The 27,919-nt window shown below is 50.7% G+C and overlaps 1 protein-coding gene across 1 annotated transcript; it reads left to right on the top strand.

Moving 5' to 3' along the window:
* The first annotated feature begins 3,413 nt into the window (after positions 1-3,413).
* Suds3 (SDS3 homolog, SIN3A corepressor complex component) lies at positions 3,414-27,653 on the top strand. Its single transcript, XM_051176530.1, has 13 exons — positions 3,414-3,791; positions 6,081-6,150; positions 7,764-7,819; positions 9,098-9,169; positions 10,744-10,763; positions 11,906-12,062; positions 16,513-16,608; positions 17,695-17,756; positions 17,924-17,945; positions 18,690-18,795; positions 24,297-24,381; positions 26,049-26,134; positions 26,226-27,653. Exons 1-13 carry the CDS (start codon positions 3,431-3,433, stop codon positions 26,248-26,250), a joined length of 1,218 nt encoding a protein of 405 aa, XP_051032487.1. The 5' UTR covers positions 3,414-3,430; the 3' UTR covers positions 26,251-27,653.
* Positions 27,654-27,919: the final 266 nt, after the last annotated feature.

Here is a 27,919-nt window from a genome sequence, read left to right as displayed (position 1 = left end):
GATAAACACAGACAGCTAAGTACTTAACATGGTCTGGACACATTTTGAAAAGTCAAGCCTTTCCACTCATGGCGGGATGTGATGTGACCACCAATAATAACTCTGCAGGCAGAGGCAGGAAGATCGCCTTAAGTTGTTTGAGTCCAGCCTTGGGTAGATAGCTGTCACAAAAGAAAAAAAAAAAATTGAAAAAAAAAATCAAGGAGTTGGAGTAGGGGGACCCCGTTGTCTCTGGCAAGGTTCCAGCAAGCATATTCCACTGGGCCTCTTTCAGGGCCACAGGCTTTAAAGAAACAAAGGTGTCGGGACACTGAGTTCTGCCCCCTGGATCCATCCTGAGCCACGCTGAAGCATAGCGTTTGCCAGGGATTAAAGTGCACCAGGACCCGTCTCATATTTTTGTGGAAATGCCTATGTTGTTTCGGTTAACAGTAGAAGCTCAAAACAGTTTTCTGCAGGAGCACATTTCCAGCCTAGGCCTTGGCAGACATAGACCTTATCTCTTGGTAAACGCTCTACAAACTTTTTGTCTTATTTATTTGTTTATCTGAGATTGGGTCTCACTGTGTAGCTCAGGCCTAGAACTCTCTGTGTAGACAGATTGGCCTTGGACTCACAGAGATCTATCTGCCTGCCCCTGACTTGTCGCGGCCACCACACCCCACCCTCCTTTTAAACATGTCAGAAAACTTCCTTTTTCCACGGAGTTCTATCCCCCCCAGCCCAAATCTGCATCCTAAACAGTGTCTGTTTGTAACTCAAACTTCATCCCAACCACACTGGGCACCTTTAAAATCTGGATGGTGGGAACACACACAGAGGCTCCAGGCTTTGAGTTTCCAGCCCAGTTCTGATGTAGGTGTTTCCTAAGCAGGCTGCCTGACTACCACGTTAGGGAGAGAAAGTATTGGTGGATTTAAAGGGTAGAATAAAACTTAGCCTTTATAGGCAAATTTGACCTAAGGAGCACATGAATACATAGAGAATAAAAGTTGGACAAGCCTGAAGTCACAAGGGATTTTTAAAATGTAGTTTCCATGTTCCAGAAGAGCACTTAGGGAATTGCTCACCGGGCCAGTTCTATAGTCTCTGTGGAAGAAAAGGGGTAAACTGTCATCAACTGTATCTCTGTAATGCACATACAACAGTAATGCATGACTATTAACACTATTATGCAGGCTGTGCAATCAGGGAGACAGAAATAAATGCAAGCGAGATTACAAAAGAAGGGCCCAGCTTCTTGTAACCATTTAGTAACAAAACCAACTACTTTTTGATTCATTGTATCAATGAATTCTGATTTCAAAAATGTTGCCCTTCATCCCCCCCCTTTGTGAATAGCATTACTAATGGGATTACCAGTCCCTCAATGTGAGTTCAGATAGTTGATATGTGATCCAACACACACACACACACACACACACACACACACGGACACACACACGGACACACACAGACACACACGAAGCCAACCCCATCCTCTGCAGGAGAGACCTCTGGGCAAACCCCTGCTGAGGCTGAGGTTGAAGAAAGACTCTTGTTGAGAAGGGGTTTCATATACCAGGACTTCTGGGAAACTCATCCTAGCATCGCACCCTGGAAATTCTTGCATTTCACACAGCGGAAATATCTCTTACAAAGAGAGCCAAGATTTAATTAAAACAAGGTAGTAAATAGGAGATGTCAGAATGAATGGGACTGAGAACAAGTGTTCTCCTTTTTAGAAGTCTCTGGGGCCAATTTGGAAATAAATCTGATCACAAAGGCTGTGAGGGCCAGAAGACTGCCTTTCACTGCGTTCACATCTGCCCTGCTTTGTTACTTCTGCCCTTTTCCCTGTAGATTTAACTCAATGAATGGGGTTACTGTGGCCACATCGTCCCCACCTCCTGGCATTAGGAATTGAAGCTAGGGTCTTCAGCATACCAGGCAAGTGCTTTACCCAGAGGCATCCATGGTCCTCATTTTTATTTTTGCTTTCAGATATGGTCTCAATAAGATGGCTGACCTCAATTTTGCTGTTCCTCTTGTGTTTCTCTTTGTGAGTAGCTGGGATTGTAGTCTTGACCCCCTAGGCAGAGCCTACATTATTTATTTATTTATTTATTTATTTATTTATTTATTTATTTATTTATTTTGGGTTTTCGAGACAAGGTTTCTATGTCCTGGAACTCACTCATTATCTATCTATCTGTCTATCTAAGTTTTGTGACACAGGGTTTCTCTGTGTAGTCAGTCCTGGAGCTCACTTTGTAGATCAGGTTGGCCTTGTAGAGATTCACCTGCCTCTGCCTCCTGAGTGCTGGGAGTTAAAGGCATGTGCCACCACTGCCCAGTTTTTTTTTTTTTTTTTTTTTTTTTTTTTTTTTTTTAAAGCAAATTGTAACACTGCATTCCTATTCCTCTTCTGGGGTAGGGGATCCTCCCACAGCCACAAAAATTAACACATGCAGAAACTCAGTTTTCTTGTTTTTTTTTTTTGTCTTTTTATTCTCATTTCACAGTTTTTCTGTATAGCCCAGGCTGTCCTGGAACTCCCTTTGCAGGCCAGGCTGGCTTCAAACTCAGAGATCTGCCCACCCTGTGCTGGGACTAAGGGAGTGTGCTAGTATGCCCTTCGTTGACTTTGAATTTTAGCCAACGTAATTCCTGTAGGGAAATGCTTTATTTGCTCACTTGAAAATTAACAGGTTATATAGGTACTGGTTTAGGCAAAAATACCTTAAAAATTACATTCGAGAAAACGCGAGGCAGCTGTCCCATGGGCAGTCTGGACGTGGAATTCTAAACTGATGCCACCGTTTTCTTGTTCTGTTTTTTTTTTTTTTTTTTTTTTTTTGGAATGGAAAATGAATGGAGAATAGTTCTTTGATCATTGTCAAATCAGGAAAACAGCTTACCCGGGAAAATCTATTCACAAGAAAGCACTAGGAAGGCCTGGGTACACTGGGCTCATAAGTTTACCCGACTGGGGGACGGAATGGCAGCAGCTTGCCTCTATTTTAATTCTTAAGCCCTCACTAAGGCAGGGGCGGAAGCAGACTCCCCATTTTCTGTACCACACACACTCTGGCTGTGCAGGCTTCCACACCCACCAAGGGGACCGTGGATGCGGGTCACCTGCTTGAGACCATGCCGCCCATCCAGGGCTTTGCAAAGCCTCCGCCCATCATCAGGTCGGCTCCCATCCCCATCCACACTTTAGTTCTGACTCCGGGCGCCGCCTGGCGGCCGTCTCCGGAAGTGCCCTGCCAACCTCGGGGGCCCTGGCCGCAGGCAGGGGCTGCCCACGGATATGCCTGAGTGCAGCGACGCCTGCCTTCGCCCCTCTTCCGTGGCCCAGCCGATCGAGCATTCTTAAGAAGGCGATGAAGGAGGCGCCGCCGTGCGAGAGAACTCCGAGCCCGGCGTCTCAGCCCTCGCCTCGAGGATGGCGGGATCAGGCTGTCTCCCGGCAGCCTCCGACCCGGAAGTGGCCGGCCGCGCGAGGCCCCCGTTGCCCAGCGCGGGCGCCGGGGGCGGAGCTCGGCACCGACGGGGACCGGGCGTCCGCGGCTGGGGCTCCGCGAGGTGGGGGCCGTCCCGGGCGCAGGCAGGCGGCCGCGATCTCCGCGGGACACCTTCCGCCGCGGCCCGAGGCGGCGGCGACATGAGCGCCGCGGGGCTGCTGGCTCCGGCGCCCGCCCCGGCTGCAGCGCCGCCCGCCCCGGAGTACTACCCCGAGGACGACGAGGAGCTGGAGAGCGCCGAGGACGACGAGCGCAGCTGCCGGGGCCGCGAGTCCGACGAAGGTGCGGACCCCCCCCCTCCCCGGGCTGGGATCGGAGCCCGGGGGCGCAGGGGCAGGGGCAGGGCTCGCCGGGAGCTCCCGAGAGCCAGGGGTCCCTGTAAGCCGCGCCCCACCCCCGGCTCCGCGTCCCAGGTCCCCTCTGCACGGCCATCCCTGGGATGCCCCAGCTTCCCTCCCCGGCGTGCTACCCCACCCGGCTTTGTGCCTCTTAAGCTGCCCCCGCCGCCTGGTTACCCACCTGCTTGCGGGCGGGGTGGCGGTGTGGAGTCCTCGCCTCCTGGGTCGGTGTGCGGAGGGTTAAATGAATGAAGTTCTGGTGGCCGCCGAGAAGTAGACGCCAAGGTTGCGGGGCCGGCGGCGGGGAGGGGAGGGGAGGGGGCCGGGAGAGGGGTGGGGTGGGGTGGGGGTGTCGGTCCGGATTCGTCTTCAGTCCCCGAGTGTTTTGCATCTGTGTTTTCGCTCCTCGGGGCTGGCTTCGCCTCTCAGCCTGGACTTTGTTTACTCCCGTGGCTAGCGCGAGGGACACCCTAGAGAGACTGAGGACGGAGAAGCTTGGTAGAGAGGTGCCCCCCCCCGGGGTTGGCGGGGGTGGGAGCGGGGCGGCCTTTGTATGAGTGGAGTGTAGGATGCTGGCACAAAGTCGGGCTGTAAAAAGCAAAAGCTACTTCAGCTGTCTGCTAGGGGGATCGCTTTACTGGTCTCACTTAGTCTCTCTAGTGCCAAGGGACGTAGCTGACTGGCACTAGGCAGGACCTCTGTGAAAGTGCCCACCCCCAAAAAAGCAGCGTTCGCAAAAGCAGAAAGTTGACGGAACTGATTGGTTTTGGTTTAACCGAAGAAGGCAAGGCTTAACCAGGGATTTCGAAATGTGAAACGCTGCATTGCTTTTAATGACCACGAGGGGGCGCAGAGAAGACAAAATTGATCCCCTTCCACATAGGGGCTATTGGTTTCTATTTGCTCAAGACCAGTTTAAATTATTATTATTCTTCTATCTAATATATTTGGGAGCCTATAGAAATCGTCAGCCGTTTAGGGCGCTTACTGATTTTTCAGAGGATCCAGGTCTATATATAACTCCAGCTCCAGGGGACCTAGTGCCTGCTGACCTCCGGCCTCTGTGGGTTCCAGGCATTGCAAGTGCTGCACCCACATGCAGACAGAAATGAAATAAACGTAATTGGAAATGTTTTCCTTAGATTTTTGTTTATGTGTATGTCTGTGTATCTGAGTTTATATATGCACCACGTATGTACAGTTGCCCTTTGAAACCAGAAGAGGGCGCCAGATCTGGAACTGGAGTTACTGGGCAGCGTAAACCATTTGATGTGGATGTTGGGGAACCAATCCTGTATCCTGTGCAAAGAACAGCTTTTTTCACTATCCTGAGCCGTGCCTCCAGCCCGTTTTTAAATCTGTTTTTCACCATGCAAACTTTTGGGACAACTTTTAAATTTTATTTATTTATTTGGTTGGTTGGATGGATGGATGGATGGATGGTTTTTTTCAAGATGTTTCTCAGTGTGACAGCTCTGTCCTGGAACTCGCTGTGTAGACCAGGCTGGCTTCAAACTGACAGAGACCCACCTGTCCCTGCCTCCTGAGTATTGGGACTGAAGGTGAGCGCCACCACCATCTGGCTTGAACAATTTTTTAAAAATTAATCTTCCTCTTCTCCTGTTTTTTTTTTTTTTTTTTTTTTTTTTCCTTTCTTTTTTTAATCTGCTAACTTTGCAAACATACCAGTTGGGGGGAGGTTGCTGTTTTTTTTTTTTTTTTTAAGATTTATTTATTTTTTATTTACACAGTGTTCTGTCTGCATGTATACCTGCTGGTCAGAGGCCAGAAGGGGGCACCAGATCTCATTACAGATGGCTGTGAGCTACCATGTGGTTTCTGGGAATTGAACTCAGGACCTCTGGAAGAGCAGCCAGTGCTCTTAACCTCTGAGCCATCTCTCCAGCCCAGTCGGTCTTCTTTTTATTGTATATATCTAATGTGTGGTGGGATGAGCATGTGCATGCCCAGGTCCTCTCTGTGTACACTGTTTCCCTGAGGCCTCCGTGCGGACTGCCTGTCCGGTGCGGCCTCTTCTCTGACTGTACGTCACACAAAAGCAGATTCTCCGCATAAACCCACGTTTGCTATACTTGTTTTTGCTAGTAGGCTCATGCCGGCCCACAGAGGGTGGAAATTTATTATTCTCCCAGGCGCCCGTTGATTATGCTGTCACGATACCAGTTCTGTGACTTTTGACCTCAGCCGTCCCTTCTTCCCTCGCTTCACACAGACACCGAGGACGCGAGCGAGACAGACCTGGCGAAGCACGATGAGGAAGACTACGTGGAGATGAAGGAACAGTGAGTCGGGCTTTGTGCCTTTTCCCTCAGGACCACAGAGTCCATTCAGTCTTCACAGAGACCCTCATTTTGACTTTAGTGCTTGCAAAGCTTACGTTTCCTTCTCATGTTTCAGAAACAGTTTTTTGTTTGTTTTTTAAGATCCATTTATTTTTCTTTCTTGTGTATGGGTGTTTTACCTGCCTGTTGTGTACCACATTTGCAGTGCCCTCAGAGGCCAGAAGAGGGTGTTGGATCCTGTGGAGCTGGAGTTTCAGACTGCTCTCAGCTGCCACATGGGGCAGGAACCGAACCCAGGACCTCTGGAAGAGCAGGCAATGCTCTTACCCCTTGAGTCACCGCTCCAGCCCCCTCAGCAGCAGTTTTAGAGATGGGCTTTAGATTGACCTTGCCTCCGTCATGCTTCCGAAGCGAGGTAGCCATTGTGATGACAGCCGGAGACTCCTAGTCACGAGGAGCATGAGCTGCACACTAGGGTTTGCCATGAAAGAGGGGTTGGTTGGTATGGGCTCCCACTCAGGCCTCTCACTGTTCTGCAAGAGGTGGCTTGAGTTGTCAGCCTTCGTGAGGGATGGAGAGTTTGAAGGGTATGCTCTTAGGCATTTGCTGTTGCTGTTGTCCTGGGAAGTGGGTGTTTTCCATGTAGAGGCGAAAGCATTGCCCCAGATGTGGCAGGCCTGGAATTCACAGCTCAGACAGACCCGCTGGTGGGTGTGGCTGCCCGTAACGCCTCTGTGTGAGCGGTGAGAAGAACAGGAACGTTGCTCCGTGTGTTCTGTGCTCTGCCCAGCTGGGACTGCAGAGCCATCCTGCAGTTTAACTTTTGAGCCTGAGTTGGCATTGTGTTTCTGATCCTGAAGATGCAGTGGCTTTAAAGAGACACAAGGGTTGGCTGAGGATGTCTCCTTATACCCTGTGCTGTGTGTAGAGGAGTTGTGCTAAGGATGTCTCACACTGTGCTGTGTGTAGAGGAGGTGCTGAGGATGCCGTATACACTGCTGTGTGTAGAGGAGTTGTGCTGAGGATGTCTCACACTGTGCTGTGTGTAGAGGAGTTGTGCTAAGGATGTCTCCTTATCCCACCACCATCCACGATCCTTTTGGAAATTATGCTTTTGTGTGTTTGTTTTGTGCCTTGAGAGGGTTATGCCACCCTGAACTGTAGGAGTTGGTTCTCTCCTCCCATCGTGTTGGCTCAGGGGTGGAACTCAGGTCATTGGGCCTGGTGACAAGTGCCCCTACCCTCTGAGCCATCTCCTCAGTCCCTTTGCCATTTATAATTTAATTGTAGGGTTGATACAGGAATTGTGTTTAACCTCATTCTGCACCTGAAATCCCAGAGAGTAGTACTTTCTCCCGACATTTTTGGTGGGCTCTGGCATGTGTTAATGAGCTCTTGCTTACCCCTCGCTGTAGGTATGTATTAATGCTGCAGCTCTCACTTTCGGGGGGCTCACCCTGCTTTCCAGGATTGTACACCCTGCAGGGGCATGTCTCTTTGTGATCGCTTTACCTCAAACCTCTCAACCAGGCTTCCCTTCTCTGATGGTGTGTCCCCAGGGCAGCCTGGGCCTGCCCGTGCCGAGCGAGAGCTGAGTTCGTCCTCTCTTACAGGATGTACCAGGACAAACTGGCGTCTTTGAAGAGGCAACTGCAGCAGCTACAGGAAGGTATGTGTGGGGCTGGCCCGTGCCTCCGCAGCGCCCGGGCCACAAGTCCAGAGTTTTCCTTCTGTCTGGGAGCATGGGCGAGGGTCGAGTCTGGCTTGTGTTAGCCCTCTGGTACAAATTCTTATCAAAAAAGTAAGTTCCTGACTTTTATCCTTCACTGTTTTCAGTATGGAACAAATGCTTGAAGTTTCCCATGGGTCCTCAAGGCACCATGTCTAAGATAGACTTTATTTTCTTAAGTGGGCCAGCAAGATGGCTCAGGGAGTAAAGGAGCTTGGTGTCAGACCTGGTGACATGCTGGTGATACCACAGTTCACATGGCAGGAGGAGAGAACTCCAAAAGATGACCCCCGGCCTCCAGATACATGGAGGCATGCAGGCATGCACACAAATGGAAAAACATTTTTAAGCAAGAAAGACATCGTTATTGAAGGAGCTGAGTTTCCCTCCTTCCTAAGCCAAGCCCCCGCCTCACCACACTGCTCTCTTGGTAAATTGTAAGTGCCCATGTCTTGCCAGTACAGTGCCATTAAAGGCTTGGCAGCCTGAGACTGAGAGCCAGCTCCTCGAGTTCTATGACAAGCTTGCAACCCAGTGTCACTGCTCTCAAAGGCATGTGACTTTGGGGCATGCCCCATCTCTTGCTTCATCTACAAAGTGAAGGGAAAAGGGCCCCGGAGCAGAGCGTTGGCCGTGTGTGAGCCCAGGCGGATTAGCTGCTGTCTCTGCAGTCCACCGTAGGGTCCCTGTCAGTGCCATTCCTTCCCAGATGGGCGCCTCCTACAGATGGGGGCATGACAGCCGCCTTGGGGAGGGATGGAGGGGCAGAGGTGTCAGGGTTGTGTCTGCTCCGGCTGACATGACTAAGTCTCATTGAACTGATTAAAATTAGAGACCGCTTGCTCGGTTGTATTGATCGAGTTTCAGTGCTGAAGTAGCCCCCACATGGCTACTGGCCACTGTATGGGACATCTCAAAGGTAGAGATTCCCACCATTACAGAAAGGTCTCCTGGGTAGCCTGGACCTAGACCTCACTGCAAGAGGGATGAGCCTTTTCCAGGAGAGTGGGGCCCATTGTCTTATTCTGTAGGAGCCTGTGATCAGCATTACCTCCTGGGTGTCTGATGGAGAGCTGCTCCGGGACTGTCTGTCCGCTGTGAGCCTCTCCTTTTCTCTGGTGCAGCTCTCTAGGCCTGCTCTGGAAGCTAGAGAGTGACTTGGGGCATGTGCAGGGTGGGCTGGTTGTCTGAGTCGCTGCTTTGTGAATGCCCCATCAGGTACCTTGCAGGAATACCAGAAGAGGATGAAGAAGCTGGACCAACAGTACAGAGAGAGGATCCGCAACGCAGGTAGGCTCCAGTGTGCACATGCACCGCATGCCTCCCGCTTGGCCATGCTCGTAGAGTGCCAAGAGTTGTTCTCCAGAACACACGCGCATCTTCCACTAGCTGGAGGGAAGAGAGGTGAGGGGAAGGGGTCCACCAAGGCTGCAGTTACGTCAGGTTGTGCACCTACCCTCCAGGAGTTGAGGCCGTCACGGCTGCTCCTGAGTCGCTGCTGTGGAAGGGGCTGTAGTTGACTGTGCCTGTGGTTAGCGTGGTTTCCTCTGTACCCGACAGGAGGGTTACAGAAGTGTTTCAGGCACTGAGTGGTATAGAACGCTTTTGGTCTGCTCTACATAGTGTGTGCTCAGCGTGTTCGAACATCTGTGCACATCGGTACTCTGAGCAGTGTGATGTCACCAGAACTTGTCTGTGGCTTTCATTGGTCAAGAATAGCTGCCTACAGGAAATTAACCAACGACAGGGGTTAAAGAAGCATGCAGCAGGCCCCCATGCCCACACTTTACCCCGGCCGGAGGGACCCTGGCTTCCGGGATGAGTGGCTTCTTTGCTGAGTGCTTTTCCTCAGACACCATATCCGGGCTCTTAGTCTGAGTTCTGGAAGTCCAAAAGCTCCATGGCACGTGTGTGAGTGTGCTTGTCACAGGGAAATGGGATTTGAGGCTTTCCAGGGAGACCATGGGACTTGTGACACCCAGAAATTTCTAGTCTTTATGAACCAAATGCACAGTAGGCCCATACTGACCCAGAAAAGACGGGAGTCACAGACATGTTTTGTTTGAAGTGCTGGCTTTATCAGACCGTACAGAGGTGGAGGCTGCTGGGCTGTGTCACGGTCTGTAGGAGAACGGAACTGACCGAATGGGCATCCACGGAAAAGGAGATCTATTAGAGTGGCTTGTGGGCTGTGGTCCAGCTAGTCTTAACGCTGGCTGTCTCCCAATGGAAGGTCTGAGACGCCAGCAGTTGCAGGAGGCTGGTTATCTCAGCCGCTCTTCAGTTTATGGTGGACTCCGGAAGAAGTGGGCTGTAATGGCAGTGAAGGAATGGATTTGCCATGAGATCGAGGGCAAGCAAGCAGAGTGCAAGCCTCCTTCTCCCATGTCCTTTCTATGGGCGGCCACCAAAAGGTATGGGCCAGATTAAAGGCGGATCTTCCCACTTCAGAAGGGTTAAGAATTGCTCACAAGTGTGCCCAGCCGCTTAGGTTTTAGTTAATTCTAGACATAGTCAGGTTGACCACCACGAGTAGCCATCATGTAGGTAAACAGTTAATAATTGTCTGGCACTCAGTAGGATCGAGGAAGCTTAGCCTAGGGCTTGATGAATTTGGGTCTGTCAGGGAAGGCCTCAGAGTTAAGTCCCAGCTGAGCCCAGACCCGCGTCCTGTGGATGCTCTGGAGGCGTCCTGCCCACTATGAAGTCTCCCATGTGGACTCTCCCTCTCAGGTGACTCTTGAGTCTCACTGGGCTGTCCTCTGGGTGGGCCTGAGTGAGAGGACAGCTTTGCATTTTGCCAGGCTGCTCGAGTAGAACCTGAGACTCTCGGCGAACCCTGACACCCTTTTTCTCTCTTTCAGAACTCTTCCTCCAGCTGGAAGTAAGTACCCGGGGATCTTTGGGGTCTGCAGGCTCCTTCTGAGGCTGCGGTCTGACTCTTGCTCTGCCGGCCTTCCTTCTGTGAGCAAGTGTGCGGTTTGGAAAGTTTCGCCACCATCTGCTCGAGGCAGGGATGCTTAGAGTCTGCTGAGACCCTCGGCCACGCACGAGCGTGTGCAGCTGGGACGCCAGGCCTCACTGTCCCGTGTTTTCTCCGTGTTTTCTTATTTAAGATCTAATTTATATATGTGTGTGTCAGTGAGTGAGCACATATGTGGGTGCCTCGGAGGCCAGAAGAAGGTGCTGGATCCGCCGAAGCTGAGGTTACAGGCGTGGGTGCTGGGAACCAGGCTCGGGGCTCTTGGATGAGCAGCCACCTCCTTAGCACTGACCATCTGTCTCTCCAGACCACAGCCTGCCCCTTGACCTTTACGTCACATTGCGACCATTCGAAGTATCTCAGGACTCTGTTGCCTGACGATTTGCTGGCACTGCCCCCCCTCCCCCAACCCAGTTGGCCCCACAGATTCATCTTTACGCTGGGACCTCACTGGGTCTCAGCCAGGCAGAGCGTTCGCTCCAGCCATACAGTCCCCAGTCATCACCCAGGACGTGGGCAAGGGCGAGGTCTCGCAAGTGGGCTTTTAGGCAGTTTTTTATTTTTTTAATAGCTTAACTTTGGCGCTTGAGTACCTGAAGGTTCAGGCGCCTGATGAATGGTCTGTAGTAGCTTTTGTTCTTAGGGATCAAACATAATAGCACAGCTGTCTGGCTTCGCTATCATGTAATTAATTCTGAATGCAGGAACTTCTTTTGGAATGGGCTCTTTTCCCTTGAAACCGTGTCCTTCCAAGAGGGACCCCTTGCTAGCTTGGAGAGACTCAGGTTCTGTGATGACTAAAGCCTCAGACTTAGGACGGGCGGGGGGGGGGGGGGGAGAGGAGGGGCCCGGGTGACAATGAGGTTCCTTGGAGTGAGCACTATTGCATGGCTGGGTTTGGAGCACCTGGAATTGTCCCCAAGACCCCACAGGTCAGTGTGGGTGACCTGAGGTCTCAGGCTTTCTCTGCTTCTGAGGTCAGAGCCATCATCGGGCTGTCACCTGCGGCCACACCACCCCAGCCCTGGCCTCTCTTTGCTCAGACTGAACAGGTGGAAAGGAACTATATTAAAGAGAAGAAGGCAGCGGTAAAGGAGTTTGAAGACAAGAAGGTGGAGTTGAAGGAGAACCTGATCGCTGAGCTCGAGGAGAAGAAGAAGATGATTGAGAACGAGAAGCTCACGATGGAGCTGACCGGAGGTACAGAAGCTGGGCGTGGGGGCTGCCTTAGTCCCTCCCCTGCTCACACCTTGGAAGCTTCGAGGTGCTGGAGAGCAGGCTTCCTGACCAAGTCAGCATTTCACCCCCTCCCCGAACCACCTGGGGACTTGGTCAGGCTGCTTAGCTTCCTCCTGTAGAGGGTCAAAGGCCACCTCCTCTTAGGAGTGTGACTCTGGGTGTCCGTACATGACAGGCAGGCCTTAAGCAGGCCGTCCAGTTGCAGGCTCTGGCTGGGCCTTACTGGTTGGTGCCTTGTCTCTTACATTTCCAAGTTTCTTACCATGTGACCTGGAGATTGCCTTGACTACAACAGTTGGAGAAAGGGCGTGTGTCCTGCTGTGAGGAAGGTGATGTTTTCTTCTGTACTGTCGTGCCTCTTTCCTTCAGCTGTGCTGTGAGGCCCAGAGCCGGCGTGATTCCTTTAGGAATCTCCTGAATGGTTAGAACAGATTTTGAGACCCTAGTTCCTCCCTAGCCAACTAGGATTTAGTTATCACCAGGGAGCTCAATGGGTTACAGACAGGTCTCAGGGGGAAACTGGGTGACTCCCATTCTGTCTGAAGACCGGTGAATCATGGGAGACAGGAGAATTGGCAAGAATCAGCCATTTAGGAGTTTGCAGGGACCGTGTTGCAATCAGCGTTGAGTTTGTCACGTGGCTACACAGGTGACATGCTCTTGTGTGTATCCTGGAACTTAATCTTCATCGGCTCTGGGATAGCCAGTTTTAACAGGGCTCAGTAGGACATGCGGATGTTCATGGAATCCTTGGAGCTGACTTTGGGTCAGAACCAGCTCTGCCATGGCATCGACACAGGCTGACCCCCCCCCCTGCCCCACGCAGGCCCCGGATGACAGTGTCTTATGGGCTGGAATAGAGGACTGTGATTTGTCAGAAGCCGGGAGCGCTTTGAGGGCATGAGTGTGGCTGAGAAACGTGTGCACCTTGGGCGCGTGCTGCTCACCCTGTCACGGGGCTGTCTGTCACGGGGCTGTCTCTGCCAGGCTACAGCATGGTGCCACCCCGTCAGGTACCATTCTCCCACCCGGTTTTGACACACATACCGTTTTCCTGATGGTGGCTGCGGCTGTCATTGACGCCTCATCGCTCTCTGCTGAAGCCTCCAGCCGTCCGTTCGGGAGGCTCCATCAGGCTAGTGGGACATCCTGTCCGTGTACAGCAGCTCCCGCTACATCCGCAGGCAGGGAAGGACACGCTCACCTTACCCTGGGCTTTTGTGTCCTAGTTCCTGACAGGCAGCAGGCCCTGCTCAGAGGTTTTATAGCCAGCTTCTGAGCTGAGACAGGAGGCAGAAAAGACAAATAAAGGCCAGGAAACCATTTGTAATGCAATAAAGCAGATAGCACAAGCATTTAAAGCCGTCTGGGCATAAAGGCACTGACGTCCTTTCTCAAGCCATTCAAAACCTTGGTGTGGGGAGTGCTGCCAAGGTAATGATGGGGGGCAGGAGGAAAGGCGCTGAAGCTAGAAGGATAATGGGCCTTCCACAGATGGTGCTGCCATGCCGTTGGATAGAAGGCCTGATTGCCTTCTCGACAACTGGCTTGCTTCGCCTCTGAGGACTGATGCCTCCATCCACTGCCTCCAGCTCTGACCAGAGAGGAGAGAGGAGATGTCTTAAAATTGCTTTTTCTGCTTCAACCTAGACCTCTCTCTCAAAAAGTAGACCAGAGGTTGGTGAGAATGGCTGTAAGAAGCAGTTGTTGCAGGGCCCCCTGCTCCGTCTGAGCATGAGTCACCCAGGAACCGGGACCGTAGGAGTGGCAGGAGGCATTCCGCATCCTCTGCCTTGCAAGGGCACCAGGGGCTAATTGTACAGGCGGTGCTATGTACATGAGAGTTGTGCTGTAGAAGCTCAGCTGTGCTGCAGCCGCCCGCTGCAGGTTCAGGTCACCTGGGGGCGCTGCTGAGGGTCTGGAGCTAGGGGTTGTCACACTCCCAGGGCCTGTCCATGCACTCTTGGGCCACTCAGTAGGGAGGTTGTAGACAGAGTCGCTGGATGTGAGTCCTTAATGTTGAGGCCTGGGTGATAAGTGACCCAGATAAGCAAGGAGATCCTCATGCCCTTTAAAATATCAGGAGCTTACCATGTTCTTTCTCAAGATTTGTGCGTGCGTGCGTGCACTCGTGAGCGCTCCCCAGTGCTTGCATATGCACATGTTCATGCCACACGTTTGCAGTTGCCTGCAGAGCTGGAGGAGGGCACCAGATGCTTTGGGGCTGGAATTTCGGCAGTTTTAAGTTGACTGGCATGGGTCTGAAGCCTGGGTCCTCTGCAGGAACAGGCACCTTAACCTCCAAGTCACCTCTCCAGCCTAGGCTTGATCAGTTTTAGTTTGCCTGTCTTTCTCTTTTTTTTTCTTTTAAAATTTAAATTAGAAACAAGCATTTTTTTTTTTTTTTTTTTTTTACACATCAATCCTAGTTCCCTTTCCCTCCCCTCCTCCCCTGCCCCCCATCCATCCCCTATCCCATCCCCTTTCTGCTCCCCAGGGAGGGTGACGCCTTCCATAGGGATCTTCAAAGTCTGTTACATCATTTGGAGCAGGGCCTAGACCCTCCTCCGGGTGTTTAGGCTGGGAGAGGATCCATCTGTGTGGAATGGGCTCCCAAAGTCCATTTGTGCCCTAGGGACAAACACTGACCCTCTGCCTGAGGCCCCATAGACTGCCCAGGCCTTCTAACTAAAACCTTGTTCAGTTGTGTTTCTTTTCATTAGTCAGCCATGTTGCCGCTCCAAACATTTGCTGTCCTGGGCGTCTTCTAACCCTCAAGCCCTTGTTGGAAGCCACTCATGACCTCAGTAAAAGCTGTGGATTTGATGTAGGAATACTGGCTTTGTAGCCGGTGTTGTGAGTAACCATAATGTCAGGGTAGGAATCAGTTGCCTCCTGTAGGTCCACATGCAGGGAAGAGCCCCACTCTGTCACGGGCCTCTTCTTTCGGGGAGTTGTGTGGCCTGGTGAGGGAAGATAGGATGTCTGGAGGGTTGGCTGGCACAGGGCAGACATCTGGCAGCCTTGTTTAGTTGCACGGTTTCACTTGATTTGGGTGTTAATTTTCTTGGTTTATAAATGGTGGTGCTGACTAAGAAATGCAGCTACTTGCCCCAAGTCCTCAAAGGAGCTAGCTAGTACCTAAGCCATGGTCTGTCTGACTTCTAATACAAGGCAGTTGCATTAGGTCTTCGAAGGTCCACGCATGCCTGAGACATGTGGACCTGCTCTGGTGTCTTGTCCAATGTTGTCACACACTCCAGAGTCTGGGCTCAGTTCTGGGATTTTGATTTCTTAAAAACATTTTTAATGATTTATTTGTTTTATGTACAATAGTGTTTTGCCTGCATGCATAGCTATGTGAGGGTGTTAGATGCCCTGGAACTGGAGTTACAGACAGTTGTGAGCTGCCATGTAGATGCTGGGAATTGAACCCGTCCTCTGGAAGAGCAGCCAGTGTTTTTAACTGCTGCTCCATCTCTCCAGTCCTCCAGGAGCTTGATTTTATTTATTTATTTATTTATTTATTTATTTTTGTGGATCCCATGTTGAGCTCTCATTGGCCAAATTTGCAAGAGGCTGATGTTTGAAGCTCTTGAGTAGCAGCGCTTGCTGATGTGAGAAATAGAACTGTGGGCAGATTTAGACTCAGGTGGGCAGACTAGCCCATCCATCCCTCTTGGGAGAGCAGATCTGTGTGGCTGTTGCCGGGGGAGGAGAGATTTCCCTGTGTGGAGTTGGTCCACTGCAGCTTCCTACAGAGAAGTCCAGTGTGGAGGCTGGAGAGGTGGCTCAGAGGTTAAGAGCACTGGCTGCTTTTCCAAAGGTCCTGAGTTCAATTCCCAGCAACCACATGGTGGCTCAACAACCATCTGTAATGAGATCTGGTGCCCTCTTCTGGCCTGCAAATGTATATGCAGGTAAAACACTGTATATATAATAAGTAAATCTTAATAAAATAAAAGTCCAGTGTGAAAGGCGGCCCTGTTCTCTGTCTTCATCGTATCAGCCTTGACCTCAAAGGGTTGTGAAAGTTGGCTGGAGTCTGGCCTTCTGTACCCATGAGGGGCAAAAATGAGACACCTGCTTGATCCCAAGTTTCTTTCCAGACCCATAGCCTGTGACTGGGTTCTCAACTTGAGGGGAAGAAGGAACAGCCCCCTAAGTTTAGAGGGTGCTGGAAGAAAGCTGCATCAGCCATAGTGTTGGGATCTTGGGGTGGGGTGTACCTAACTCAGCTAGCCCTGTGGGCTGAGCTGGGCACCTGGCCAGGGTTATGTGTAGACAAAGCATGCTCAGTCACACAGCTGTGATGGGGTAGCCATTGGCTCAGACACTTTTACATTACAGGGACTCCAACTGGCCTCGGAGGCAGTTGGATAGATTTCACCCATTTCCATTCTTGCCACAGATTCTATGGAAGTGAAACCCATCATGACCAGGAAATTGCGGAGGCGACCAAATGATCCTGTCCCCATTCCAGACAAGAGGAGAAAACCAGCTCCTGATATCCATTTGCATCAAGCTTGAATCATATCAGATCCTTTGCTTATCCACTCGATAGTGTATACAGAGCCAGCATCCCACAAAATAGCAGTAATATTGGACAGGAAAGCATATGTGATGTATTTACCCACAGGGCAAGTTGGCCATTTTGCACTGGAGTGTTCAACTGTTGCTTTTTGTGGGAGAGATTTCCCACAGATGGATATGTGGAAAGACACTCTGTGTTTTAACATTCTTTCCAGGTAGGGGCAACTTAGAATGAGATGTGTAAGTGAAGGACAGACTACCTGTCATGGTCCTAGTAACCTGCCTCTATACTAGAGGGCTGCAGACTGCAGAGGTCTACCAGTTACCTGCCTCTACAGCAGTGAGCTGCAGACTGCAGAGGTCTACCAGTTATCTGCCTCTACAGCAATGGGCTGTGGACTGTAGATGTCTACCAGTTACCTGCCTCTACAGCAATGGGCTGCAGGCTGCAGAGGTCTACCAGTTACCTGCCTCTACAGCAGTGGGCTGCAGGCTGCAGAGGTCTACCAGTTACCTGCCTCTACAGCAATGGGCTGTGGACTGTACCAAAAGTAGATAAGGTGTTTATGGAAAGAAGCTGTGTAGACATAGACATGGCCAGTGGGCCAGCATAGAGTAGCTGTTTCTGTCCCTCTTCCGATTTGGCCAGAGTGGGTCTGTACTTGGTGTGTCACCAGCAGGGGGTGTACTCCAGATCCCTTCACCTTTGCATGATTTTAGTCACTGTGGGACTAGGTTTCACTGTATGCCTGGAAGCCTTTAAATCTGGGGCAGAATGTTTTCTAAACTGAGGTGAAATTGTCAGCTTACTCCTGTGTTCTCGCCGCTGCCGACACCTAATGAACAGCTCCCTTTCCCATCAGAGCAGGCTGTATGGTGGGAGAATGGCGAGTTCTTCCCTATGCCCAGTGGCCATGACAACTATTTAAAAGGCAAGTTCTTGCCTTGAGAACAGTATTTACTTACCGTGGGCCTCGCCGGCCCCAAAGTGTCAGGAGCATGGAATGTGTCCGTCTCCTTGGAAGCTGTGCATTTCCACATGTTCCTTTAACTCTAGCACCCCAGCTAAACTATTTGTTAACGGATGAGCAGATCATGGAGGATCTGAGAACGTTAAACAAGGTACAGTTGAATGTTCTTGATGTTTCTGGAAGCTCGTGCTTTGACGTAATTTCCTGTGTCGCTTTGTTCCCCTGTCACTCGTTAAAGTCACCGTGACATCTCTGACACTTTAAGTTGCTTCTGAAATGATTTTCTCTGAGACTTTTTTGTTGTTATTCTTCCTACAGCTTAAGTCACCCAAGAGACCAGGTGAGTGCTTGATGACAATGCCAGTCCCTGTGTCCCGTCGCCGGAAGAGCATGTGTGGGGTTTTCAATAGTGAATTGCTCATTATTTGCCTGCAAGAAGTCATGAAAAGCAACGGGAGCCCTAAACATGCCTCTCCCGTGTTGTTTTATTATGAAGGAGACAGTTGATTGGCTGTTGGAGGTTCCCTTCTATGTAGGTGTCAGGCACTAAGTTCTGAACATGAAACCATAGGAATGTTCAGTGTCTTGGGCTTTCTATAGCTCAGCCCCCTGCATTACCAGTCCAGCGATGGTCTGGTCCTGGTGTGGCCCTCAGACTGCTCCTAGCTTTTATTAGTAGATGGAGCAGAAGCCCTTGAGACGTTCAAGAATTTTTGAGCTATGCTGATTGGATATCCACAATAAGTCTAGGATCATTGTGGTGACCTTCTGTCTAGGGACCAGATTGGGGATGCTCATGCAGTCAACACCAGTGGCCCCCGTGAATAGCCAGTGAGTGGCCCCTGTGAATAGCCAGTGAGTGGCCCCCATGAATAGCCAGTGAGTGGCCCCGTGAATAGCCAGTGAGTGGCCCCTGTGAATAGCCAGTGGGCTCAACCCAGGCTACACAGCGACTGTCTATAAATACAACTGAAGGACTTGTTGGTCAAGGTTGTTTTCATGTTCTGGTGGTGTCATTGTGGGTGTCATGTTCAGGCCCAGATTCACTGTGTGCTCGTCATCTTGGTATCTCTGATTCCTCCAGCTTCCCCGTCCTCTCCTGAACACTTGCCTGCTACGCCTGCAGAGTCTCCAGCCCAGAGATTTGAAGCTCGGATAGAAGATGGCAAGCTGTACTATGATAAAAGATGGTAAGTTGTAAGGAATGTGGACTACTCATGGTCTCAGAAGAACTGTTTGGAGGGTTGGGGTCGTGTGAGCTGCTATGTCTCATATTTTCTCAACTTAGATTTTTGTGTATTTGTTTAATTTCTTTTGGCAGTGCTGGGGCTCTGGCCCAGATTTAGAGTCTTCAGTGAGATTCCACTTGAGGACTCTTGAGTGGCCAGCTTGTGGATGCCTCCATGAGGTCTCTGAGAGCAATCCTGCATCATGTTGTCTCTATGCTAGAGTTTTTAGGTTGTGTCTGTCTAGCCATGACGGGTGTATGTCTACTCTGCCCCTCTGTGTTGACTGTCCCTGTCTAGCCATGATGGGTACATGTCTACCCTGCCCTTCTGTGTACTCAAGGTTGCAGGAGAAAAGAATTTTGTAATCTGGCCAGGTTAGGGGAGGGTCCTGCTGCCTAAGCTGAGTGGGCTTCCTCTCAAAGGTACGAGTTTCTCACATGTAAGATGCACTTTATTTGATAGCTGTACTCTTTTCTTGGACATCATCCCAGCTTCCAAGGTGTTCCGGGAAGTGTAGTTGGGAAATGACATTCTAAAACACGGCTAGTTTAGGTGGAGGCTACTTGTAGCTTTCAGACTGCTGTGACTTTCACTGGAAACAATAGAAAGGGGCTGGAGACACTCACATCTGTTCATTCGAGCAACACTGGTTAGACATCGTACAGTAAATTGCCATTAATTCTGCCGTCTTCTCTAAGGTCTTTGAGTTCTGCTGTACAGGGCTGTTATTGAGTGTTTGTGTGCAGGCAGGCGCCGTAGGTGGGCATGGCTACACTCTGACACTCTGTTGGCTGTATGGAGGGGCTGCGGGTCACTAGAGGGACCACTCATAATGGCCCGTGATAACTCTTGTTTCAGTGTCTATTTAGCTAAAAGTTGGCACGTGAGAGTGACGGTGTGACCGTGTGAGTTAACGTTAGTCATACTGTCTGTTGTTACCTCGCTTTCTGAGGTGGGTCCCAGGACCCCAGATGCCAAGATCATGATGTGTAGTTCTCTGCACAAAACTAGTGTGCACACTCAAACTAATCCCGGGCCTGGCGAGGGGGCTAAGCAGGTCAGAACGCGCCTGTGCAGGCCTGGCGACCTAGATTCCGTCTCCGAAGCCCACACTGGAAGGTGAGAACCCGTTCCTAAAGCTGTCCTCTGACCGCCCCACTCTCAAATGTAAAGACTATATGGATATAGTATAAATGTTGTGTAGATATATCATGTTTAATCGTCAGATTCCCAGTGTTAACGTCACTTTGACATTCGGGGCTTACTTTCCAAGGCGTATGTTAATTTGGGTATTTTTCCACCCAAATGCTTGTGTATGTAGTTGGCCAAATCCGGGCTGTGAAACCTTCCTTGCAGACAGTTCTGTCAAAAGCATAGAGGTCAGGTCAGGCCTAGACAGCTTGTCAGCCCGCATCGGTGACTTCTTCCCCACACAGGTGGCTCTTCTCTGGCCTCCTTCCAGAAGGTCTAGAACAATGTACCACCACTAGGTGGCAGGCTCTAGCTGCTCAGCAGTAAGGGCAGAGCGAGGTTAAGAAAAAATGTTTGTAATAATGAAACCAAATAACCTTTAAAGATCAGGCCCGCACATGGAATGGCCTTTGGGGACGGCGAGACTTATGGTTATGGCTCCATGGGTTCGTGGGTCTTGCAGCCAGTGTGATATTTCAGAGCGTGTTCATTTTGTAACTGTGGCTTCCTCTCTCCGTCTTCCTGGATTTGGTTCTGAGACTGAGACACGTCTTGAGGAAGAAAATGTAAGATAATTTTCTTCTTAAAGGAGGGACCCATGGAACTATTAGCGGTAGCTTCTGAACAGTCACCTTTTTGCCTAATATCAGAGTTGTGCGGTGTGCTGTTAAACACGTTTCACAGACGCCATTTTCTTTCTGGGTTTAGTGCTGCTCCTCTTTGGTTTCTGAAGTCTGAGCCGCTATCAGGCCACTGGCACCTGGGTCTGCCTTGCCTTGTCTGTATTGCAAGGGTCTGGGAGTCCCATCTTGAGGTCTCATCTGCCCAGAACCAGCATGTCACCTCCGTCAGGGTCCGGGCATTCAGCTTGTGTTCCTTTGTCTCTGAGAGTTTCGTTTGTTTTTCCTTCATCTGCTAACATGGCCTGGCTAAGAGAGCTTCTGAGTCCTGGGCGTCCCTTCCACAGGTGGGGTGCTTTAGTGGCATCAGCAGCACAGTGCTGGGCAGGGTTCCATCTTGGCGTGGTCCAGCTGCGTGCGTCCCTGACTTTGCCTCGGACCCCTGCCTTCATGTCAGTGGGCTTGTGCTATCAGTTTGCCTTATGTTTTGATTTAGACTAATGACCCCTTGCGGAAGACACTCTGCAAAGAGCTGAGATTTTAAAATAGCTAGCTGAGACGCTGCAGGGTGTGTGCAGTTTTCCTCCCTCCCTCCCCCTCCCCCCACACCCCCCTGCACACACTTGAAATCTGGAACTGCTGATGTGAGCAGAGATGGATTCACTCTTTGCTGAGTAGATTAACCCTCTAGCTGCCAGCTGACCCCATTTCCGGCCCCATGAACCTCTGGAGCTGTGACAAAGGTCAGGTTTGGGAAGTTAATGTTATTATGTTAATATCAGGGTTCCCTGTAGTATGTAGAACTCAGTTGCTTCTGCCCACTCCACATCCCTTTGGACCTACCAAAAAGTAACCACCCAGGTTTGCTGGGCCAGCATCAAGAGGCCCAGTGTGTTAGGGTCTTAAGTGGGGGTCCCAGCTCAGAATTCCCATTAGTAAGAGGTCAGTCCGCCATGCAGGGCTCAGTTTCAGACCAACGTGTTTTGTTTGGCAGCTAAACTAAACCTTATTTGAACACTATAATTTCTGAGTACTTAACTTTTTGAAGACTTTAATAGAATTCAAAGAATTTAACTGATTTGATATTCAGGATAACAGTTCCCCAAGACCACTGTGGGGTGTGTGAGAAACCCCCTGGAGATTGAGGGCCAGTTGTTTTGGAAGGCTGCCCAGCCAGGGCTGTGGTGGACACTGTCCCCCACCCTGTGACAGGAGGCCAGGTGGCTGGCTACTCCTGATGTCTAGAGCAAAGTCGGTCTCATGAGATCTGTTGGATGACTTCTGAGCCAGCCATTTCAGCAGACCCTCGGGGTTCTGTTGGCTGTGTTCCTGTTTACTCTGGTGCCACCATGGCTCAAATATCTACCTTCCTGCGTGAAGACATGTGCTTATTGAAGCTGGGAGAGTCACAGTAAAGTGTGAACGTGAGGACCTGAGTTCGGATCCCCAGCACCCATGTAAACGGCTGGACATGGCGCCTCCCCCCCCCCATCATTGTGCTGGGGACACAGCGATAGAAGGACCTCCTGGAGTTCATGTGACAGCCAGTTTAGCAGAATCGGAGAGTCCAGGTTTAGTTCTCTTCCTGTCTCAAAGAAACAAGGTAGAAAATGATTGAGGACACCCAGTGTTGACCTCTGGCATACACACAAACACACACACACACACACACACACACACACACACACACACACACACGAACGCACGCTCACACATGCACATACACATAATGCATGCACATACACATACATGCATGCACACTCACACATGTACACACATACATCTATTTATTGTAGAGAAGTAAAAGCTATGCAATAAAAATAATAACACAATTTGTATTTTATAGGTTTTATTTAATGGAAGTTTACTCCAGTTTTTCTCTGTGTGTATAATATGCGTTTTATTACCAATGCTGTACCATAGTGGATGTTGTATTTCCACTCAGCCCCATACAGAGTTCTCTTCCAGGCTAGTGACACTATGCATTCCCTTGTGACATACGTTATTCAAGTTTTGGAAAGGAGAATTAGAACGACTGGCCAGCTGTGTTCTATTTCATGTCTGTATGATGACTCGGTCCCCTTAGTGCCTCCTTGGGTCCCACCCTCCCTCTTCTGAAGGCTGTCATTGACTACAGAGAAGCCAAGGGAAGTGTGTGTTGCCATGAATAGTTGGCCCCCTCATGCTGTGCGATGCGCGCTGTGGTCTTTGTGATAGCCCCGTGTAGCATAATGAGGCTTTTCTGGCCAGCAACAGTAGCATAAAAACTTGAAACTCAGCCAGCCTCCTGCTGCAGTTATTTATGATCCACGCCCTTCCAGCAGCGTTCTCAGGGAGCACATTGACCCGGAAGCCCAAGAGCTTAGCTCCCAAGTCCATCCTGGGTGCAGCCAGACCTGGGTAGTAATTCTTTCACTGTTCCCGTTGGTCTGCGACTTTCCCCAAAGATGCAGCGCCCTCCTGGGGGTCATGCTTTGCACAGTTCATAGGAGCGTGAGGGTCTCTGCCAGAATTGTGGAGCGAGTGAGCCAGAGGTTATGGTCCTGGCTGTCTGTGGCCTGGGAGCAGTTGCGATTTCACCCTGTTGTCCCGTTTGGGCTTTGGCCCGGCTCTCTCTATCCTTGGTCTGATGCTGAGCTTGGGTAAGTTGGGCATAGGGCACCCTGCAGGGCAGAGAGCCTGTGCGGGGAAGAATGACCTGCTGTTCCTGTTCACAGCCTTCCTAGCTGTCCTGGCCAGAGTGGGCCAAGGCAGAAGCTCTTAGCTACTGCTTGTGTTGGGACCTTGAGCTGTGCCTGCTTGGTGTCTGCCACCATTTAAATGTCCCTGTGTTGTGTTGAAAGGGCCTAGAGAGTAAGGACCTTGTAGCTTGTCCCCCAACCCCAAGCCCAGTCAGTGATAAATACTACAAGTGTCTCATGAGTCCTTTTCAATGAATGGCTAAAATAAGGATGGATGCACAGTTCCTTCTTGTTGATGACGTGGGTGGACAAAGTAGAAGATCAGTCCCCAACCCTTGCTTGTTCAGAGCAGCCAGCCTTGTGCAGTGCTTGGGGATGAGGCCAGAAAGGACAACAGATAATGACCTTTAAGTTTCTAAATTTTCAAACTTGGTCCTGTAGTCCCAGAAATGAAGTCAATCATAGCTGAGTGTGCTGGTTTTCCTTAGGCCTGTAACCCAGCTACTGTGGGAGGTTGAGTCCGAAGGATTGCATTTTTAAGACTAGCTTTGGTCACTTAGTGAAACTTTCAAAATAAAAAACAAGGTGGGCTGGGCATATGGCTCCATGGTGGAACACTGGCCTAGGGAGTCAGCTCCATGGTGGAGCACTCACCTAGGTTACAGTAGGTTCTGAGTTCAGCCTCCAGGAACACCTAGAGAAGGCAGATTACAAGGCTCTCCAACCTCCCTCTGAGCCTTTTGTTTCCCTTCACAGAGGGTGAAGATAAGTTTTGGATCCACAAGATTGGAGGCTTCTAGTCTCAAGGTGAAAGCTTATCTGCCTTCTGAAGTCAGCCCATGCTCTTCCTTGCTTACCCTGTCACTAAGATTCCTGGAGGAATGAATGGTTTCTGTCATTGGTGTTTTAACCCCCCCACCCTGATTTTTTTTTTTTTTTTTTTAATATGTGTGTGTCTTGTTTTTCACAGGTACCACAAGAGCCAAGCCATCTACCTAGAATCAAAGGACAACCAGAAACTGAGTTGTGTCATCAGCTCGGTGGGAGCCAATGAGGTAGGGACCAGATTTCTTCCCCCTGAGGAGAGCAAACTGCTCTGAGAAGTGTGGAAAATTCTACAGACACAACGGAAAGCCCCACTCGAAAGCCCCCTGGAGTCCTGTCTCACGTGGGTTGGGTCAGCATTGTTGGGGGAAACTGCCCCCACACAGTCACCCTTGAACCCGATTGCCTGCCTGAGCCAGTCCCTGCAGCCCCATGTGCTGTGGGGACCATGACGCCGCTCCTGTGCAGCTACTGGTTTGGGAGCCACTGAGCCGACGACAGTGGCGGAGAGCAGAAGACAGGTGCCCTGGCGAGGCCGTGCGCCGACAGAGGAGCTTGTCTGTGGAGAGAACTTGCCTTGTTTCAGTATTTATTTAGGACTTCCCCTCCTACACACCCGTGGACTTGTTTCTTCTCTGAGGCTTAGTGGGGTACTAGACCAAGGCCCAGCACCCAGGAAATGCTCCGTAAATGGGTGCTGGTGTTGCCAGCCTGCAACTCCTGGCTGTTTTTCAGTCTGACTAACAGTGAGCTGCCAGGCCTGCCTCTCGGAGCACTTCCTACAGAATTAGTTAGGTCTGGATTCAGAGCTGCTGAGTGTGCTACCCGAGGGTGCTGGGACCGTCCCGGGGCTCCCTCGGCCCTTCGTTAATCAGGAAGGTGTCAGCAGTGTCTCACATACACTATAAGAAGTCTTAAAATGTGTGACACTTTAATAGCTGCATTGGCCTGATCTTTTATCAGCCCACCAATGTCTGCCAAGAAATTCATTTTTCTGTGTCTCCCCTCCGTTAGTGAATTGTGCCAGTGCTCGGTAAATCTAAAGAAATAACCTCAGCCTCTGGTATTCTCTCTGAATCGAAAATGCCCTCACACGTGACCGGTTTGCAAAATGATAGTTTGCTTGGCTGTTGGGGACAGCCCCCGATGCAGGAGTACCATTTTCTTCCCCAGGCTGAGTTCATGACAGTTGCCTCCAAGCCGGAACCAGAATGGGGCTTGACCGGAAAGAGGTTCACACTCCCCAGCCAAGAGGCCTTGTGGTTGTATGGTGGGCTGCCGTGCAGAGCACACAGGCCCCTCTAGGACCTAATGACGACCATCACATTCTTTCAGAGTGCCAGTGAGGTCCAGTGAGCCAGTGTTCATGCAGGCCCTTCAGCTTGTGTCAAGTTTTATGATGTGTGTTCTGCTTAGCATCTTTCTGTCACCAGTAATCCCACTAGACATGAAGCCAGGCTGAGAGTAAACATACAGCCTGAAGCCCGATTTGGGAAGGAGAATCTGTCTGCAGAGTCTGTGTGTGAGGGGCAGACTTTGGTCCAAACCTTGCTTCAGGCCAAGTCATGGAGAGCCAGTGAGGGGAAGAGCTATTTTGAGGCAAAGCACCCCATGGTATACCCCACCGGGCTGGTGACTCAAGTACCTACACCCCACCCCGCCACACCCCACCACACCACACCCCACAGGAGGGGCCAAGGGCTTGGCGAGGCAGGAGGACCATCCTCAGCTCTTTAGCAATGGAAGGTGAAGCGAGGGAGAATTTCCTTGGGGCAAGGAAAATATTTTTAAATAGGTTTGAAAAGCTGCTGTCCCTGAGTGCGCATCTTTTGGGTGTTGACAAACACAATCACCCAGCCCCTGCCTCACTCCCCCACCGCCTCTCCTGTCCCCACAGATCTGGGTGAGGAAGACCAGCGACAGTACCAAGATGAGGATCTACCTGGGCCAGCTGCAGCGTGGGCTCTTTGTGATCCGCCGGCGGTCAGCGGCTTGACTTTTTCTGCGCGCTTCCTCTCCCCTTGACCCCTTTTCTGGAGTGGTTTTTATTTTTGTTTTGTTTTCTTCTCAATAGAAAATTCTTAACTTACCGGGACTAGCTACTTGGCCTGGGACATGGAGAGCACTGTGGAATCGTCAAGGCACTGACTCACATGGCCGGCCACTTCCGTGTCTGTACCGTTCTTTCCTGCCTCGGCTCCTTCCAGACTCAGTCAGCAGAGACTTACTTTCAGGAGTGTTGGGGGCCTCATCCACTTTCCTTTTAAGTCCTTAATTTTTATTTTATTATTTTTTTGTTTGTTTTTGTTTTTACTTGATCCTTTTTTTTTTTTTTAAACCCTCCTTTGAGTTCGAAGGGGAGTCCCTTTTAATAAGTATCTTGAGGTCTTTCTCCCAAGAAGAGCAGTGTGTTCTCCTGTCTGAATCTGATGGGTGGATTGTGTGCCTGCTCCCCTTGTTAGGCCCAGAAGTGTGGGGCGGCAGAGTTCTCTTTCCTCTGTCTTCTTGGAGAAATAAACGATGTGTGACATCTCACCCGCCTTGCGCTTCTCGGTGGCCGAGCGACGGAGCTCCAGCCCTCACTCCAGGGACTGCATCCAATGGATGGGGCTGGGAGAGGGACCGTCGCCCGTTCCTAACGCTGGAGTTGCCACTCTCTGAATGTTCTTGAATGCACATGATTTATTTAGACAGCCTGTCCTTGCTCAGGGTGGAGGAAGTGGTAATTTCAGAAGTTTCCGTTTGTAATTCCTCTCTCCAGCTCCCAATGACCAGAAGGACGATCGCGTGCCGCACCGTGGTCTGGGTTTTCTCAGCTAGTTTACGTGGCAAGGGTGGGTGTTGCAGTAACCAGTCTGTTGTTGCTGGACCCACCACAGAGCCCCCAACCTCCCCTGGAGCCTGCCCATGTTGGTGACAGGGAGAGCAGAGCGCTTTCATGCCGCAGCCACCGAGTCTGTGTGCTTTCTCTTGAGAAGCCACCTGTCACGGCCCCCTGTTCCTCCCCGGCCCTTCTGTTGGAGAAATGACTCACAGACAGGGCAGGGGATGCTTTCTGCTCTAGCTGTCATGTGTGAAGAGGCAGGTCAGAACAACTGTCACCATCTCTCTGGACTTCCAATAGGCTGTCCATATTTTAGAATCCCTGCCCCTCTCCCGACAGGATTTCTGTGTGCAGCCCTGGCTGTCCAGCTACTCACTCTGTAGACCAGGCTGGTCTTGAACTCAGAGATCTGCCTGCCTCTGTCTCTTTAATTTTGGGATTAAAGGCGTGCGCCACCACTGCCTGGCTTTTAGGAATCTTTACGAGTAATCTGTTTGCTCTTAGTCCCTTGGACTCCGCTCAAGTTGACTCTCCATGTAGATAGCCACAGTGGTTGTGACTTGTTAAGGAAAGACTTGTATAGACCTATTGTTTTAATTTATATCCATTCTCTCATTGGAATTTTTAAGAAACCATGATAAACGATGATGTTTATTAATTAAAACTTGCCAAGTGGTCTGTTTCTTCTCTGCTGTCTGCCCACCCCACTGTCGCCACGGGTATGCTGAAGATTCTTCATCGTGAATCCTACTTTGTCACATGCTCACTGCAGCCAGCAAAGCCCAGGGTAAGCAGAGGTTTCCATGGGTGTGCTCAGTGGCCTGAGTTCCCATGGCTTTCCAGTAGTGTGGGGCCCGAGTGAGACTAGCAAGATGTGTCCTCTCCACCTTGCCCGGTGGCCGCATTGTACTTTTGTGAAGTAAATTTAAGACCAGGATGTGGGT

Source organism: Phodopus roborovskii, unplaced genomic scaffold, assembly GCF_943737965.1.
Source record: "Phodopus roborovskii unplaced genomic scaffold, PHOROB, whole genome shotgun sequence".
NCBI lineage: Eukaryota > Metazoa > Chordata > Mammalia > Rodentia > Cricetidae > Phodopus > Phodopus roborovskii.
The sequence above is the reverse complement of the archived record's forward strand: the minus strand, read 5'-3'. Positions and strand labels throughout refer to the sequence as shown.

What these genes read in the sequence shown, in the direction of transcription:
- Suds3 (XM_051176530.1), top strand. Translation starts at nt 3,431, where the DNA reads ATGGCGGGATCAGGCTGTCTCCCGGCAGCCTCCGACCCGGAAGTGGCC. An exon ending in CACGATGGAGCTGACCGGAG is followed by an intron (nt 12,063 to 16,512) that starts GTACAGAAGCTG and finishes TTCTTGCCACAG; the next exon opens with ATTCTATGGAAGTGAAACCC. An exon ending in CTCTTTGTGATCCGCCGGCG is followed by an intron (nt 26,135 to 26,225) that starts GTCAGCGGCTTG and finishes TCTTCTCAATAG; the next exon opens with AAAATTCTTAACTTACCGGG.